Genomic DNA, 18964 nt, shown 5'->3' on the forward strand with positions numbered 1-18964 from the left:
TTAATATAATTAGAAAATTCATACAGGCACGTAAATCCGATGACGTAAGTGTCACATTTGCTACACTGACTTATGGGACTGTAACCTGATTTTAGTGACAGATAAATTAGCAGTCAACAAGAATCAAATTGTCCAGCTGTGCTTTCAACTTTGAATCCTAGATGACCGATTACATTTATATTTACAGTTTCGTTGATTTTTAATGTTTTTATGTTGTGCTTTAATATCGATTAGCTATTGGTTTAAATATTTTTCGAGATGACACTTGAAGTATTAGCAATTGTTCCGTATTTCTCAATAAAAACACATTAATGATATACATTAAAATTATATAAAATCTTAAAAATTATAATTTAATAATAAATAGCAATCATATCCATAAATCGCGTCGCGATTTAACCTGTATTTGTATATTTCTTATATTTTTAAATGTATATTTTTAAATGTATATTTTTAAATGCTAATAAACAATCGAATTTGATTCGTCATTTTCATAATCAGAAAGAATCAAATTTATTTAATTTTTTTTAATATAAACTGTCACATAAGTCATACTCTTGTACACTTTAATACACTTACACATCATTATCATGAAAAAATATTTTTACATTCAAATGCATCTTAATATTTAATGACCTGTGTAAGAATATTCATAACTTGTATTGCATATAAATTTTTTAAACAATCGAAAATATCCAAGGAAATCATTGAAAAAGAAGGACAATATTGTGATATTCGATTCTGTATAAAAGTGTCTGATTAGAAGAAAACGAAAAAGCAATGAAACAATTATATTTGAAAATAATAATATTTAAATAAATAATCGTTATCACAGTTATTTCATTATTATGCAGATCCAATGTGCATTTAAATTTAAATAATGTCAAAACTTCAATCGATTAACAACGATCATAAATATTATCAATGACGAACAAAACCACGAAAGAACTCGTTGAAATTAACGTTTGTGCATCAAAGGAATATAACGGAATATAATCGTTCATTAAGTACAAAATAATTTTATTCTTTACCAGTGCCACTGATACAGAAGTTGCGTAATTTCTCTTCCAAGTACGTAAACATATATTATTTTGATAATACTGACGCAATGATAATAACAAGCTTGCTCGAAAGAACCATACTCTTATATCTTTATAATTATGGACAATCTTTCACTTCTCTATTAGCTGCGATATATTTCAAAAGAAAATCTTGATTATATTTGGAACTGGTGAAATTTTTCTGCGATGGGAATAACCAAGAAGTTCACGTTTTTAACATTTTTGGTAAGAGAATATTGAATAATGATATATCTTGATATGAATTGACAAATCATTATAAATATTATCATCGTGTAATTTCGGCTATGCTCGGTAATTTTCGAGTGCGCGTTTAACGAACAAAACGATTCCATGACAAATCGAATCAATTCAATATTTGATATTCAATATTTGAAATGTTGTTTAAATTGAAATATATATATCATATAAAAATAAAAAAAAATTATTTATATATGAATTAGAAAATATTTCAATTTGAATAAAATTCTAAAATATCAAATATAAAAATGATTGATTTAAGCATAAAGATGAGAATAAATTTAATATTTACGATTATTTTATTACTAACAAGAACATAATGATGTCACACTTAATATCAAAAATTAAATTAAATAACTAAAATATATAGAAAACAAGGAAAACAACAAATATTCTTTATCATATCATCTGATGCATTTATTCAATATGACGTAGATATGGCTAGCAATCTAGTTATATGCCGTTTATATTGGGATTGTTCAACCTTTAGAGAGCCAATATATGTTCTGCTAGAGAACGTCACCTCTTACGATACACTCCATTTTGTGGTCTCTGAGCAAATTATACATCAGAGAACTACTAAAGTAATAAACACGTAACCGTGTCGCAATAAATGAAATTAACACGCGACCTAGCCATCTGATCAAAGTTGCTAAAAGCGTCTACATTTTGTGTCAGAATATGTAACGGAATTAATAGAGAATTATGAAAGGTTTCCAATTCGACTTCTATTCATTTTGATTCTATTTCAAATTTCGAATTAAATATGTATTTGATTAAATAATGAATTATTATTAATGAATAATGAATAATTATATAGTCTTTAAAAATAGGAAAAATTTGAAGAAATAAGAATTGTTTTGATTGGATAATTTTTATAAATTATATGATGTGATTGGTCAATGTTTCCTATTACAATAATATACAATCATCTAAATAATTAATTTTATTTAAATATTTATTATTAATTATATTAACAAAACATTAGAATATCAAAACATTTGATTTATATTAACTATATGTTTTGTTTTGCTTAATAGACATCAAAAGATAAGATAAATTGTGTAAATAGGTAATTACTTACCAGTATAGATGTTTTCTTCCCATTATTAAGCTTAATGTATTCGTCTTCGGATCTGAGAAAATTATCCAGAAGCAGCTGATTTAATTTATATATCTTGATTTGAATTATCTTCAAACAACAATACACTACTATTAATTCATTCCTTAAATCACGAATTCGTTTCTATTCGATTATTTTTCAATTTTTACTTCACTTTATTCACGTCTGATTCACTTGCTTAAGTCAAAATTCAAACTAAAGATGGCTACAGAACATCACACTAATCGATTGTATAATCGAAATTAAATTGATCGCATTTTAATAATCGATAACGAATTCAATAGGCCAAATTCAATATATAAGATAGTATTTTTTTAAAGTTTGGCGCTTGAATGTAAATACAAATATATAATTTTCTTATTTCATTTCTAATATAAATTTAAAATAGATATACGAAATTGTTCAGAAGCAAGGATTCTTCTGTTCAGAACAAAGTTATTGCTGATGAATTTATAAAGAAATCAATGTTTATTTAGGCTAGAAATGTACGCGATCAAAAATGTCGATTTTTCTCCGTAAGCTACTTTCGATACGGAGCTGTCGTTCCCTTCAAACTATCGGATATCGGAGAAGGAATTCGAGACGTCACGATAAAAGAATGGTGAGCAAAACAATGAATTTTTTGTTAATCATTATATTCACGAAATATTCGTAATTATCGATCATTTCTCTTTACTGTCAGACTATCTTTTTCTGAGAATACATTTAAAAAAAAAATAAAAATACATAACCTATATATAAATACATTCAAAGTATCCTTTAATAGTGCGACAACAGTACATTTTATTCCAAATGTATTAAAGACAAATAAAATATAGCTCCATATATTCAAATGTATAGGTACGTGAAACCAGGCGATCGAGTGTCTCAATTCGATAACATTTGTGAGGTTCAAAGTGACAAAGCATCTGTGACGATTACCAGCCGTTACGACGGATTAATTAAAGCCTTGCACTACAAGGTGGATGATATAGCTCTGATAGGGAATTCATTGCTGGACATTGAATTAGATGATGATAATGGAAACGCACAAAATAGAACAACGATCTCTGAGAATCCGCAGGAACAGCAACAACAAACCACAAATACTAAAAGTAAACAAAATTTTGAAAGCGACGAAGAAAAACACATAGTAAAATGTGGGTTAGAAAAAACCTTAGCCACTCCTGCAGTTAGAAGGATAGCTATGGAGAAGAACATTAACTTAAAGGATGTTGTTTCCACTGGTAAAGGTGGTCGAGTACTTAAAGAAGATATATTGACTCACTTGGAAAAAATTTCTATTAACTCTATGAGAAAAAGAATTGAAGAAAAACCAACAGTGGAGACAGTGGTACCGATAAAAGGTTATAGTAAACATATGTGGAAAACGATGACGCAATCCTTGGTAAGTTGAATTTTCTATTACGCGAAAATATTTTGCAGAAGCTGAAATTCCTAAAAAATTATATATTTACATCATTTATTTTAATGGAATAGTTTTAAAACATTTTGATTATTTATCTCTTTTCTTTCTTATCTCTTTTTTAAATCTCTAATTTATATATATATTTTATTTTTTCATTTCTTATTGAGCATATAAAAAACTTTTTAAATAAAAAATATTTAAATTGAATTATTTATATATTATTATTAAGAAAGAATTTTCTAAGATAATAACAAAATGTATAATATATGTCTCATAATGAATGTCTCGAAACTGCAATATTAATAATTAATATAACTTAAGTTAAAACGAATTCGATAATAGAAATCGTCTGAAAATGACGTTCATATATACAATTGATAGCGATCGATCGAATCCAAGTATTTAATCCGAATGACAGATGAAATGTTGTTAAAGTTTTAAAAAAAGTTGTTTCAAAAAATATAATTATTTTAATTATTTCATTTCTTAATTCTATATCTTTATGTTGAAATATGAAGTATATATGTTTGTCTGTGTATTAATATCATTACTTCAAATAAATATATAATTAAATGAATCTATTACGAAAAATATACAAAATTGACAAAGTGTAGCATTATTTACAGAATATACCACATTTTGTATACAGCGATGAATGTAACATTAACAAATTGATAGATTACCGGAACGAAGTGAAAGATTTACTGAAAGATCAAGGCGTTTCATTAAGTTTCATGCCATTCTTCATAAAGGCCGCATCTAGAGCATTAGAAAAAGTGCCACAACTAAACAGCTGGCTTGATGAAGAAAATCAAGCGTTGCGCGTTCAGAAGAACCATAATATTGGTATTGCTATGGATACATCTGAGGGTTTAATTGTACCGAATATTAAAGATGTTCAAAATTTGAATATCATAGAGATTGCGAAAGAATTGAATCGACTACAAAAACTTGGAAGAAAATCTTCGATTCCACTAAACGATTTATCGAATACAACATTCACGCTGTCAAACATCGGTGTTGTAAGTTTAAAAATATTTTCTAAAAAGAATCAAAACAAATCAAGTGATATTAATTATTAAACAATTGAATTAAATTTTAAAGTTATTTTAAATTAATTTTAATTTAAATTTAAAATTTAAAATTTAAATTAATTTTTTTATTTAATATATTTAAAATAATATATTTAAAATTTAACTGCTATTTAGGTTGGTGGAACATATACAAAACCAGTAATTCTTTCTCCGCAAATTGTAATCGGCGCATTTGGAAAAATACAAAAATTACCACGATTTGATGATAAACAAAACATTGTAGCCACAAATATAATTTCTATTAGTTGGGCCGCCGATCATCGAGTAGTGGATGGTGTTACAATGGCAAAGTATTCGAATTTTTGGAAATATTATATAGAAAATCCTCTATTTTTATTATTAGGAGTATAAAAATGATATATGTCTCAGATATTTTAATAAGCATTTTTTTAATGGAAATTTATTTATATATATAATGATTTGGACTTTATATATAATAAACAATTGAAAATCTTATAATTGTATTTCAATTTTATAAGAATAGATATATAGAGAATAATACAAATTTGGAAACATTTTATACGTAAATATTAATTTATTTATTGCTGCACAACCAACTAGGACTTTTTAAGAAAGTTAAAATATCTTTGCCTAACATATTCAAAGTGTTACAACTGTATGGTAATTATTATGATAATTATATGATGACCAGTCAAACCACTGTGAGCATTTTTTGTACATTTAATTTATACATTGTTATACAAATTCTTTGAGTAGGTATTCCAAAAAATAGGTCGAGAAAGTGGTTGTACTAATTATGTTTTCTTATTAATAATTTTCATTTTATAATTTATTTAAAAAATTATTCTATCAAATTAAAATCAATGATTAATTTTATGAAATAAAAAAAAAAGTTATAAAAAGAAAGAAAAATATCAAAAAAAAAGAATCATAATTCAAATTAAAATCTAAGTAATGAGTACGACCACTTGTTTACTTACATATTTTTAATTTTTTATATATACAGTTTCATGTACCATATTTCTAATCACACATTTTCCGTACAATCAATACATTCCATTAAATGCCACTTAAATATTTGCTCAAAAAGTAGTCAGTCTGTTTAGTAGTTAGAGTAGTAGAAAAGATTGTATATGCGTTTTATGGTCCAAAATTCTTTTTTTAACAATCAAAATATTAATTTATCTCGCAGAAAATTCTAATTGAGTATTTGAGCATAACATAATACATATTAAACAAAGTGTTATATCTTATTATGAAAACATTAATACATATTTAAAGTTTACTTTGTACACTATACTAATAATGAATAAACATATAAGAGTATTTGTTAAAACGTAAAGCATACAATAAATATATCATTCTTTTCTATTATAAATCTTAAAGTAAAATTGATATTTTAAAAAATTACACAAATTATTAATAGAAATAAAAATATTATTAGATGAAATTACAATTCACCTCATTATATTTCATACTTTCCAATATGACTAGGTATGCAGATTATTATTGATAATTTAATTAATCCAAAATTTAAATCTCAAGCTAGTTTTATATATATATATATATATATCATAGAACTACATGTACTCATAAAAAATAATTAAATAATTTGACTAAGAATACTTTATAATTATATATATGAGTACAAGTATATAGTTATCTAAAATTACTTTCACAAAATATTTAAATCAAAAATAATCTGCTCTTTTTTGTCAATTTACTTCTAAAATATATCAAAATTCTATGTATTTTACATAGAAAGAGTAATTCTTATTCACTGAATAAGTTGTACCGGTATACTTGAAGGAAATCTTTCTGAAAATATAACACTTTTTGTTATAATTCTTAATTCTGGAAGTTCTCTCTCTAAACTTCGCTATAATTCCAAATAATGTACTGAAAAATTTTAAGCTCAGATAGTTATAGAAGAGAACAATTTTTATATATATATATATATGTATATGAAGTCATACTCAACAGTCATATGAGCACATGCATGCATATTTTCATTTTAAAGCTATCATGTAACTGTAATATATAAATATATAAATANAAAATACATCGTACTGACTTTGAAAGACAATAAAAAAAATAAATATTATTTAAACATACTTTCAAAAATGCATAAATCATTTCTTCTAAATCCTTATATAACTAGCAAAATTAATTAAAACTGTTATAAAATATGTAATGAAATACATATATTAAGAGAATGTGCGTAGTAATTACTCTGTAAATGCGAGGTAAAGTGAAGTGCGATTGTTATTTTGTTATAAAAGTTCTGGGATACAAACAATATATTGGTTATAACTCATATCTTGACTTGAACAGTATTCATTTGTGTTATTTATCATCAATCTTTCTAAACATTTATCTCACAGCTCTACCCATTTACATGATTAATCTTCATTTTTTTTTATTAACTTTACTAACATAGAAAAGTAGTATTTTATCTTACTATTTGGCATTATTATGCCATATTAATAACTGTTGTGAAAACATAGTTTCTACAAGGTACATACATTTGTTTCTTTACATAGAATGAATCAAATATAATAATTCACAACCATAATAATAAAGATCTTATTTTATCAAACACTTAACAGTTGACTCTGTTATAAGAGAATCGCTAATATTTAATAAAAATAAACTTATCACGAAACAATGGCAAGTAAAAATATATAAAATCGTTTGAAAATATAATATATTATTAATGAATAATCTTCTTATTAAAAAATATTTTTTAAAATAAGAATAAAAAAATGAAAAGAAAATTTAAAACAATAGCGAAATTAATAAAAAAATTAAAAATATTACTAATAAAATTAGAGTACATAGAAGAATATCTCTCTTTTTTTTATCTTAATAAGATTCTTACAGATATTTTTCAAATTTAAACTATACTATTTTTTAATATAAAAATAAAATTAAATAATATAAACAAATTAGTCATTTCTTTGTGCTTTTAAAATCTTTGTTGGATAAATTTGTAGAAAAATCATTTTTAAATACAAAATATTTCATATAATATCTTAAAAAAAATTTCTGTAAGAATCTCATTTAATCGACAAAGATAATATTTGTATATATATATATATATATATGCATAATATACGTTCATTTTTTATATAGTATTTTTTTTAAGTGTATATGAATAATAAATAGTATTTGTTTCTGGCACATTGTCAGCTCTCTGCAAAGAGAACAAGTAAGTTGACACAAATACAATCAACACCATAAAACAACACAAATATATCTTTATGAAGTTGGAAATTCAGGAAGAAAGTTATCATTCTATAATTTTATGCTGAATAATTTCTATTTTATCTACTTATGTGCCCAAATAATACGAGCGAGCTGTGAATCGGCCCATGAAGAAACTTTTCTTAAAAATAGTTTTAATTGTACATCACATTTTAAATTTTTTTTTCTTTTTATCATAAATTGTGCAAGGGAGCGTATTTCTAATCTACGGTATCTAAGAGTCTATGAACGGAATTTTTCTTGAATTTATTTTTTTTTAAAAAAAGCTCGGTTCATAAGGCGTAACCATTGGAAGCTAGAAATATTTGCTCAATAAATGCCACCACTCCCACCTTTGGTAACGCTGTTTCAGTCGTATAATTCAATTCGATGATATCGGAAAGTATGATTTACTATCATGAAAACAAGCGTTTAGAACTAATAAAATGGAACTTTCGTTTTTTCAATGAAGTATGATATGCACTAATGTTAGTTAAAAAATATATACACTAAAAAAAACTTACATGAAATGTATTCAGTTTGATGTGATAAACTGATTACTAGTATATGAAAAAAGATTATTTTTCTTTAACTAGATGTCATTGATGACGGCTAATCATCATGGATACAACTGCTCCTGTTGCTCGAAGAACAGCCACAGCATTGTTATGATCAGATTTAGTAAAGTCAATGCCATCCACTTCTAAAATTTTATCTCCTGGTCGAAGTGTACCTTGTGCAGGACCATCTGGATTTACTTTAGTCACTATAATTCCCTAAAAATAAATAAAAATGACAATTAAAAAAATATAAAATTTTACAAAAAAAAAAAACATTATATTCCATTTAAATTTGAAATATTTACGGTTTCGGCTCCTGCTACTCCACCTGCTATACTAAAACCAAGACCAGGATTTTTTTTCACTTGAACAGGCAACTGTACAAATAATAGTTATAAATTGTGAATTGTAAAAGTATTATGTAAATATTATTATAAAACAAAAAAAAAAAAAAGAAAAAGATAAGAGAAAAAGAAACATACAACATTAGCGTTTTTATGCGGTCCGAACATCCATTTAAATCTTGGTTTTCTTTCTGGATTTAATGATTCATTCCGTCCAACAATTTTATATTTATCAACGTTAGAAGTAGTCACTTCATTTGGAAACTTATTATTTGATAAAATTGGAGTACTTCGACCAGAATTAGCTTCATTTTTTATATTGACAGAATTGTTCATATTTAATGATGTTTCAATAGATAAAGTTTTTGAAGTTCCTTCCATATTTGGATTTGTAACTAAAGTTGAATTTGTTGCATTCATAGATAAATTATCACAGGAAGCATTATTATTTGAAGTTCCATTTATTATTTTTTTTGATCGATCCGAAACTTTGTGTTGCATAGAAAGCGGACTTCGATATTTTTTTCCTGTTATCGGAGATGTAGGTATACATGATGCGTTCAATATTTTTAAAGCTTCATAATCTTCAACAGAAGAATTTGTGCAGTTTTTATTTGATAAATCGCTGTTTGAAATAGAATTTGTATTTTCTAAATGTTTTATCTTTAAAATAGGAATTCTACTTGGCTTTAATGATCTATCTCCTTCTAAGGATTGTTCTGGATCGATTGATTCTGTTAATATATGTATTTGATCAGTATTATTAAAAGAATTTATTTTTTTATCATTATTTGTTTTATTAGTTATATCTGTATTATTTGAAAATTTATCATTATATTGTTCTTCGTCATAACTTTGTATTTGCGTTTCCTGTGATATTTTTAAATTTGATGTGTTAATATCAATTTGTGGAGGAGACAAATCCAATTGGGCTGCTGTAATGACAAAATAAAAAATCCATATTGCCATCCATATCTTAATAACAAAAAAAGAAAATGACTTACATTGATTTAATTGTTGAAAAAGTGCTGCTTTTTTTGAAAATGCAGCAGCAATATGATATGGTGGTGGGACAGGTGGTACTTCATTTATTTTTGATATTTGAACATGATCAGTATTTTTGTTGCTTATAATAATAGGCATACTTTTATAAGGTTCTATAAACTTTTCTGATTCAATAATTTTTGCTGTATTTGCTTTCGAATATTCATCCGGTTTCCAAGTAGAATTTACATAATCTGCTACTGTTGGAGGTTTGGAAATGTATTCAGATGTAGGATTACGAATATATTTTGCTTCTCTGATATCTGGACTTTTTTCTTTTGCAAGAACCGTCTTGTTCGCTTCATCGGAAGATTCTTCTGAAACAGATTGTTCTGTTCCAATATCCGTAGGAGTATTAGCTTTGCACTCTTTTGATATATGATGTTCGGTTGGTGATAATGATGAATGTGAACCCTAAAGAATAGAAACTTAAAATTATTTCATGATTCTTTATTCCTTATTTGCAAAAACTTTATGATTATCCCTATAAAATTCTATTTAATATTGCTTTATTTTTTAATATAAATATATATATTTTTTTGTATTTCTTGAATTCATTTGTTTTCAATTATATTTTAATCTATTCTAACATTTGTTTAACTTTATTATCAAAATCATTAATAATTATTTTTCAATCTAATAAAATTGCCTTTTTCATAATTTTCTAATGAATACCTTATTAAATAAACTTTGTGAAAAACAGGTCCCAGATTTTGAAGTAAGGTCCAAAGTAGTTGTAGCAATAATAGCTTCTTTGATCATAGTCTCCTGTTCTAAATGCATCTGTAAGTTTCAATTAGCAATTTTCTTGTATTCTAGATGTTAGATGTATTCTAGATGTTAATTATAAAAAAATATACATAAAAAAATATAAAAAAAACATTTTAATTGGCTTTGAAATTGTTATATTCTGCAATATTATTCTTAATTCATAAACATTTTTTTCCCTGTTAGATTAGAAAAAAAGAAAGAAAAAAGGGAAGAAAAGTGATATAAAATTAAGAAAAAAATAATCGCATTTTAAATCGCGATTCTTACTCTTTCATCATGTGCTGATTGATGATGTAAATTGCGGGCATGCCTAGCAAGATTGCGCAGCTCTTTAGGATAAGGAGTTGGTGCTCGGTGAAGTTGTCTAGGGATCTCAGATTCTACTTCAGCAGCAAAACATATTCTTTTTCCAGTACCAACAATTGAACTCGAAATTAATCCTACGGCTGGGGTTTTTTCTACAAAAAAAAAAAAAAACGAAATTCTATATATATTTTTAATATAAATATATAATTATATATATATAATTATATATATATAATTATATATATATAATTATATATATATAATTATATATATATAATTATATATATATAATTATATATTTATATTAAAAATTTCTAATTAATTTTAAATAATATTATTATTAATATATTTTAGTAAATAAATTTGTTAGCACATACTTTACCATTTCATTCTTCATCTTCTTCTTCATTATCCACTAGCAGCAATAGTGGATCATATTTTATTATATATAAACTTATTATAATATTATACAATGCATAAAATTTATGTACATATATCACTAATATATCACCATATATCACCAAATAGATAGAAATACTTACGCTCAAGTTCTTGCCGTGGTTTTTGTGGTAGCATAAAGCAACTTAACACCATCATGTCTTCTTCACAATTAAATTCTTGTTGCAATGGCACTAATGGTTGACTTTGATTGTCGCTCAGCCATAATGCTTTTAAATTGCTCAAGTTTAACATAGAAACGGGCAAAAATTTAATGCAATTGTTTACAAGATTGAGTACTTTTAAAGAAGATAAATGTCCCAATTCAGGTGGAACTCGAGTTAAATTGTTTGATCTCAATGACAACAATGATAACGCCGTACAACTTCCAATTTCTGGTGGAAGGCATCTCAAATAATTATTGTCTACATTTAAACAATGTAATTTTCGCAAAAGTCCTATTGATGATGGCAAATATTCGAGGAAGTTCTTAGTAACTATAAGCTCCTCTAAGTTTGACATTTGTCCAATGTCATTTGGCAGTGCATTCAATTGATTGTCATCAACTTTAAGAGTCACAATTGTACGTAAATAACAAAGAGAATCTGGTAATTGATAGATTTCATTTGATGACAGATGCATAATGGAAATATCTCTCCATCCTTCTACTTCTGATGGAATAATATGAATTGCATTCATGGTACAATCAAAATGATTTAAACGGTAAAGCTGATTAATGTTGAGTGGTATACGTCTGATATCATTACCATCTATCCACAATTCAGTGAGATTGATAAGATCCCCAACAACTTCAGGCTAAAAAAAAGAAATCAATGTATATAAATTAATAGATAATAATCAAAGAATATAATATAAAAATATAATGTAAACATACCAATTCCGTAAAATCATTATTACCAATATCAAGTCTTTGCAAATTTATTAAACGACTCATACTCTTTGGTAATGTCATCAAATTATTTTCCCTAAGTTCTAATGTTTTCAAAGCTGAAAGTCTTCCAAAATTTGCTGGTAGATATTCTATGTATGCATCATTTATATACAATTCTCTTAATCCAACAATATGTGTAATAGCATCTGGGAAACGTTCAAATGGATTAACACTGATATCTATAGAACGAAGATTTTTACATTCTTTTATACTGTCTGGTAGTTCTTTAATACCTAAAAAAGTAAATACAAAAATTGTGATAAATTATTTATAAAAAGAACTATATAAAACTTTTAGATAAAAAACTTTTAGATTCATACTATTTTTACTGAGGTCTAAATATTCCAAGTTAATTAATGATGCTATGGCGGGTGGTAACGTTGTGACTTCATTATCACTGAGGGAAAGTACTCGTAATTCATGGCACTGAAATAATGGTCTTGGAAGATCCTTTATCTGTAATAAAATATGAAAATTATATCTTTGAATTATAGGAATAGATAAAAAAATAGATATATAAAAAACAATCACTAATATTTATTTTTACCCTATTGGCATCAAGATAGAGTTTTTCCAATGTTCTCTCATAAATGAACACATCAGGTGGTACATCATAAAGATTACAATTATTTAAGTGCAATTCACAGATATCTTCTTCTTGTGTTCTCAAACATGCAGCACACTGCCACCAAGCACTACCCATTTCATGTATAACTACAAACAAATTTTTTTGAAAAATATGTACTTTTTATAAAAAGAAATCATGATATATTTTTTTAATAATAATTAGAATTAAAAAAATTTATAAAGTATTCTTTTTATAAAATTCGAAAAATTCTTTTTATTACCTATAATACCTCAAGAATGATGATTCTTTATCATCGATATATTTATAATAAAAGATAGATTCTTGAATAAAATAACTGGATTCGCTAAAAATTATTCTATGAAATTTTTAAAAATCATTCGGCTATCAATGTGTCAATATTCGGTTTTTTACGTGCCGGCTTTGTCAAAGTTATTTCTTGCCACATCATCGCGAATACTATGATACGCGATGCACTTGTTAATAAGTTCTTTTTCTCAAGTAGAAATGAGAATAATGTACAAAACGTAATGATGCGTTGATCAACACTGGTTATGTCATGAGATGTAGGTTATTCGATATTTCTCTTCAAAAATTCTGTTTATAAATACGTCTCACTGTTATTTGCTGCATATTCTATTTTTTTATACAATCAATAGAGTAGTAACTGATTATGATCCAATAAAACAATAAAGAATGTTCTCTCAAAGATAAAACAATTTGACACATTTGTGAAATTCGACTAGGCATACAACGAGATTACTATTTATCGAAAAATCTTCGATAATATTAATGGTTTGTTCATAACGCCTCAATATTTTATTTAAACAATTGTTTGTAGATTTTTATGCAACATGTAATATATATTACAAAGATTTTGCAAAATTTATTACTATAAACGTCATTAGAAATAAAAATGCATGTTCAATATAGCAGATCGTTATTGAATATTTTTATCTATATAGTAGTATGAATCAATTATAATACAAATTTTATCTTAAAAAGTGAACGAATCTTAAATCTACAATATTTGTGGTTGTTTGATATGAGAATGCGCCTTAGCTGGCGCAAAATCGACAACGACAAGTGACGTTTTCATTCGTACACGTGCGCAGAAGTTAATTAATGGATTAAGCGTGATGAGAATAGAAGACAAGACATTGTAATGTGTTATAATAAAAATTAAATTTATGTAATATGTAGAAATAGAAAAAAGAATTGTCATACATTGAAACATTTGTTATATCGATTATAACTGAGATTAACTAAGATTCATGAATGCAAGGTAGAATTTTCGAAAGAAATCAAGATCGTAAACAATAGGAAAATGAGTTCTGGCGAGTATAAAGGTAGTGAAAATGAGGATATCGAAAACTCGGATGAAAGTGATAGACCATCAGGCGAGAGATGGGCACCCGTTGGTGCAAATGATGGTGATAATGATTTTGCCGATGAATATAAATATGTCGATAATATGGAAAAGTAAGTACTTCATAAATAACATAACAGATGCAATATTTATTACTGTTAATTGTATATCCAAGGGAAAAATTTAATTTTACAAATATTTTTTATATATTCTAATAGTTTACCATATGATATGGAAAGGCTAAAAGTGCTTGAGGAAGAACAAGAAATGCTTAATTCATCTCTTATAGCACTGACTACTCATTTTGCCCAGGTATTAAATAAATATGAAATTATAACTTGTATTTGTTACAAAATACAATGTTTTAATGTTTAAAATCTGGTTATCTTAGGTTCAATTTCGTTTAAGACAAATTGTAGATGCACCAGCAAATGAAAAAGAAACATTGCTCAAAGAATTAGAAGAATTTGCTTTTAGAGGAATACCAGATGTTCCAAATAATTTATCACTTGATAGTAGATCAATTACCCCAACTTCTCCAATGTCTTGCAAACAAAGTGTAAGGCACATAAAAACTAGCTATATTTATCTATGTTATATATTATCTTTTATTAATTTAAATTGTTGTTTGTTGTATTAAAAAGATAATTCAATATTTTATATAACTTAATAGATATCTGGAGTAATAAATGATATTGATATTGAATCTAAAATGGCATTACAAAGAACAAAACAAAAAGAATTAATATGTCAATTAAAATCTCAATTAGAAGATCTAGAAAAATATGCCTATGAAACTGGTGATGCAGATTTACCACAAAGCATGATATTAGAGAGACAGAATATCATAATAAGTAAGTTTTTTAGATAAATACTTAATTAAAATCTATTCTGATCTTATTATTTTCCCCAGATCATTTAAAAGAAAAGTTAAATTTCAATGTTGATGATCTTTGTAAATTACCAGTTGATGATTTAAGATGGCAAGTAGATTATGCTATAAGCCAGGTGAATTGTTTTGTCTAATAGAATAAATTATCAAAAAAATAGTGATTATTGAATTAAAAAAAAAAATAATTAATTTATAATCACTTACAGATTGTTAGTCCTTTGAAAATGAAAGAACAGTTAGTATCACAATTAAAAACACAAATTGCAGATTTAGAACGTTTTATAAATTATCTTCAAGGAGAAGTTAGTACAGAAACTTTAGCATGTACCTGTGCATGCCCAGTACATACAAATTCTGCTGGTTCTACTTCCTATGCTAAAAAATCATTTAACAGAAAAACAGATGAAGAAAATAGAACAAAAACTCTGAACACTGTTAAGAAAGTTGTAGCTCTGTTACATATGTTCCTAGTATCTCAATTAGGTTGTGGTAGTGAACGAGTTCGAAGAAACTTTAAGAAAAATTCTATACATAATTGGCGTGACTTAAGAACAAGATTAGATATCGCAGTTGAACATGTTATAGAGACTATTGCCGAAGTTGAGCGTCATCCAGAAGATGACGATATTGCTAATGAAGACGATTATGCTTCGGATTCAGATTCTATGTCTCATTGCAATGCCCGAGTAACATCTGCTGTAAGGAAGCATTTAGCAACTTCCATACGTGATTTAATACAACACGGTTTAATGTCTGATGCGCGTTCTAATAGTGTAGTACCATTTGTTGGATGTTTTCCTCAAAGAAATTCTTCTACTTCTAATTTAATGCATGCATGGGAACTAATATTGAAGTATTATGAAATTAAAAATGGCCATCATTACAATTCTAGTCCAGCACAGAAATTATCTCAAAGTTTTAATCTCGATCTAGCAGGTGGAAGAGTTGTTTCTTCTAAACAGGTAGCTATGGTTAATAATATTTTTTTCAAATTAAATTTAAATAGAATTTATTTTATAAGAAAATTATAACTTTTAGAGTTTATTAACAACAATTGGAAATATTATTGCATCACACAGTCCATACAAAAGGAGTTATGATTCTCATTTTAAAGCATTTATATGTGCATCTCTTAAGTGAGTAAACATTTTACAAGAAAATTAGTTAAAAATCGTTTTATGAGAATAAAAATTTAAGATTTATATCTTTTTTATTATAGTACTAATAAACTTGTTATTTGGTTAAAACTTATCTTGCAATGTCAATATCTTCTTGAAAATCATTATACATCATGGAGTTATGTTATAAAAACAGGTAATTAAGACATTAATGTACAAATAACTATTTTTATTGGATACATTTTGATCTATCTTTGAATATCTTTATATTATTATTACAAATAGGTTTCCAAGATGCGTTTCATACTCTCGATCGCCTTACTAGCTACAAATTTGATCTACCAGTCGATTTGGCGGTAAGACAGTTTCAAAATATAAAAGACGCATTTTGATTGCGAAAAATATTAAATATTATATTTAGGAGAAAATATAGGTACTTATTTTTAGCAAGTTAAAGATGAAATATCAGATTTTTCAATTAAGTAAATAACAAACAGTATATTTTAACTTTATATTAATATTATGATAGTATATCTTTTTAAATAATTTTTAAATATTATTTTGCAAACATTTTGTTATTTTTCGAATATTCATTATTAAACAATTCTTATAATGCAATAATGTAATAACTTAAAATATCAGTATTTTGATCTCGTATTTTTAGAATTTAGTTTTTTTTATTTATATAATTATATTATTTCGAGAATATAAAGTATCATGCAAAAAATAAAAAGTAATAATATGTCATACGTGAAAGTATCAATGATAAATTATAATATAAATCTTATAATACAATATAAAGTGCAGAACAGGTAATAATATAACGCTGCCTGACAACAATAAGGACTGAAATATATGTACATTATCTAGTTACTTTTAACTATATTTTTGGATATTGCACGTTCTTGATAAATTAATAAGTTTGGAATAAAAAATTTTATTTACACCATTTAAGAAGTAATATTGTAAATTTAAATGGGATTTATAAAATTAATGAACGTGATTTTTACTGTGATTAAATTTAAGATCTTGATACTAAATTTCATTACAAGGAAATCATATTAATTTATATTAAGAATTAATCTATCAAAATCCAAAGAATAAACCAAAGTTGTTTTTAATACTCTATAAATTAAATAAGTGCATTTTTTTTAATTTTTAATTTTATGATAACATATCATTGAAGTAATAATTAAATTTAATAATGATTTATTAATGTGTGTAAATTTTAATGTTGTAATATATTGCTAATATTTTATCTTTGTTATATTTTATAGAATTTTATAATTGATTTGTATAGTATAAATGTTTAGTTAATCATGAGAAAAATTATTCTTTTTTATTGTACAGCTAAAAATATGTATGTATATCAAATATTATGTATACAGCAGTAAATTATTGTTCCTAATTTTATGAACATTATTTCAAAAAAGACATACATTTTATTAAAATATATGCATTATTTTAAAACAGTAGTTTCCTAAGATATATATGCGACTATTGTATCGCCTATACAAGATATTTCACGTATAAGATAGCTGTAAGAATATTAATTGTATGATTGTATTATATTATATAAATTTGCTTTTTATATACCATGATTTGATGTTAGTTCATTGAAAAAAATTTGCGGAAATATATTTATGGAACAATGTATTTATTTTTTTGCAATTTATTGTCCCAATATTCCATTTTTTTATATAAATAAAGAAAAAACTATGGAATATATGAAATTGGTTGTTTATTTCTTGTAAAAGTTGTACATCAGTAAAAGTTTCATAGCAGTTTTTTCAACATGTTCGTAATATTTCATTGATAATTCCTCGATATTCATAGTATATAAGGTACATAATTTTTATTAGCTCAGTTAAATATGATTCTTTACAATAAAATAAAATGTAATCGATTGCTCTTTGTAAATGTAAGAATTTCGTTAAAGATTTATAGAGTATCGAGGAATCTCTATGTTTTTACAGATTAGATTAGTTTGTTGTACATAAAATTCAGAATAGAGTTTACTATCGTTAATAACACATCTGAACTCAACGAAGTATATAATACCAGAAATTTCTTGGTCATAGATAATACATATCGTGTATGTATTATCGTAATATCATATTATCATGTACAATTCTACTCATACAGGATACAAATACACAGATGTAAGAGCACAGGCTTGGTAAAAATTCTTTTTGTCATCTTCACAATATAAAAGTCGTGTATAAAAAGATCTGTGGAAGAGCATTTGAATATTGCATTCACACTTTTTGTATATAGTAAATCGTATTTCTAATGCTCAACCAAATGATTTAATTAATTATTTTTTAAAATCAACTAGATAATGACATTCATATTACACATATCTATGTACTTAAGCATAGGATACAACATTCACAAATAAATATGCTCTTCGCAACATATATATATATATAT

The 18964-nt window shown here is 25.5% G+C and overlaps 4 protein-coding genes across 5 annotated transcripts in view; 2 read left to right on the forward strand and 2 right to left on the reverse strand.

The window, feature by feature from the left end:
- Positions 1-2559, reverse strand: part of LOC102680007 (cysteine protease ATG4D) — a 44051-nt gene extending 41492 nt beyond the window's left edge. Inside the window, exon 1 of the mRNA XM_006618457.2 lies at positions 2404-2559. The gene's annotated coding sequence lies outside the window, so the exon portion shown is untranslated. The remainder of the gene's footprint in view (positions 1-2403) is intronic.
- Positions 883-6247, forward strand: LOC102679664 (lipoamide acyltransferase component of branched-chain alpha-keto acid dehydrogenase complex, mitochondrial). Its single transcript, XM_006618449.2, has 6 exons — positions 883-1071; positions 1188-1286; positions 2919-3043; positions 3283-3829; positions 4477-4872; positions 5059-6247. Exons 2-6 carry the CDS (start codon positions 1248-1250, stop codon positions 5293-5295), a joined length of 1344 nt encoding a protein of 447 aa, XP_006618512.1. The 5' UTR covers positions 883-1071; positions 1188-1247; the 3' UTR covers positions 5296-6247.
- A 2092-nt stretch (positions 6248-8339) lies between these two features.
- Positions 8340-13974, reverse strand: LOC102679547 (protein lap1). Of its 2 annotated transcripts, XR_004150877.1 has the most exons (12): positions 13415-13974; positions 13114-13280; positions 12887-13022; positions 12510-12799; positions 11719-12430; positions 11138-11328; positions 10775-10882; positions 10060-10513; positions 9194-9990; positions 9017-9088; positions 8676-8927; positions 8340-8564 (listed from the first exon to the last, which is right to left on the reverse strand). XR_004150877.1 is itself a non-coding variant. In XM_006618447.2 (11 exons), the coding sequence occupies exons 2-11, from the start codon at positions 13267-13269 to the stop codon at positions 8751-8753; spliced, it is 3093 nt and encodes a 1030-aa protein (XP_006618510.1). In that variant the 5' UTR covers positions 13270-13280; positions 13415-13974; the 3' UTR covers positions 8340-8750. The 2 variants fall into 2 exon arrangements, 1 of the variants encoding a protein (XP_006618510.1); XM_006618447.2 differs by having other exon boundaries at positions 8340-8927.
- A 234-nt stretch (positions 13975-14208) lies between these two features.
- On the forward strand, positions 14209-18187 carry LOC102679421 (RUN domain-containing protein 1-like). The gene is made up of 9 exons (XM_006618446.2): positions 14209-14634; positions 14740-14833; positions 14913-15080; positions 15195-15375; positions 15435-15529; positions 15620-16375; positions 16452-16549; positions 16633-16727; positions 16817-18187. The coding sequence occupies exons 1-9, from the start codon at positions 14480-14482 to the stop codon at positions 16921-16923; spliced, it is 1749 nt and encodes a 582-aa protein (XP_006618509.1). The 5' UTR covers positions 14209-14479; the 3' UTR covers positions 16924-18187.
- The last annotated feature ends 777 nt before the right edge of the window (positions 18188-18964 follow it).

The sequence above is a fragment of the Apis dorsata genome, unplaced genomic scaffold, assembly GCF_000469605.1.
Source record: "Apis dorsata unplaced genomic scaffold, Apis dorsata 1.3 scaffold_355, whole genome shotgun sequence".
NCBI lineage: Eukaryota > Metazoa > Arthropoda > Insecta > Hymenoptera > Apidae > Apis > Apis dorsata.

What these genes read in the sequence shown, in the direction of transcription:
- LOC102679547 (XM_006618447.2), bottom strand. Translation starts at nt 13,269, where the DNA reads ATGGGTAGTGCTTGGTGGCAGTGTGCTGCATGTTTGAGAACACAAGAA. An exon ending in ATAATGATTTTACGGAATTG is followed by an intron (nt 12,431 to 12,509) that starts GTATGTTTACAT and finishes TCTTTTTTTTAG; the next exon opens with CCTGAAGTTGTTGGGGATCT. An exon ending in CGCATAAAAACGCTAATGTT is followed by an intron (nt 9,089 to 9,193) that starts GTATGTTTCTTT and finishes TTATTTGTACAG; the next exon opens with TTGCCTGTTCAAGTGAAAAA.
- LOC102679421 (XM_006618446.2), top strand. Translation starts at nt 14,480, where the DNA reads ATGAGTTCTGGCGAGTATAAAGGTAGTGAAAATGAGGATATCGAAAAC. An exon ending in CAATGTCTTGCAAACAAAGT is followed by an intron (nt 15,081 to 15,194) that starts GTAAGGCACATA and finishes ATAACTTAATAG; the next exon opens with ATATCTGGAGTAATAAATGA. An exon ending in TAGATTATGCTATAAGCCAG is followed by an intron (nt 15,530 to 15,619) that starts GTGAATTGTTTT and finishes AATCACTTACAG; the next exon opens with ATTGTTAGTCCTTTGAAAAT.
- LOC102679664 (XM_006618449.2), top strand. Translation starts at nt 1,248, where the DNA reads ATGGGAATAACCAAGAAGTTCACGTTTTTAACATTTTTG. An exon ending in AAACGATGACGCAATCCTTG is followed by an intron (nt 3,830 to 4,476) that starts GTAAGTTGAATT and finishes CATTATTTACAG; the next exon opens with AATATACCACATTTTGTATA. An exon ending in CGCTGTCAAACATCGGTGTT is followed by an intron (nt 4,873 to 5,058) that starts GTAAGTTTAAAA and finishes ACTGCTATTTAG; the next exon opens with GTTGGTGGAACATATACAAA.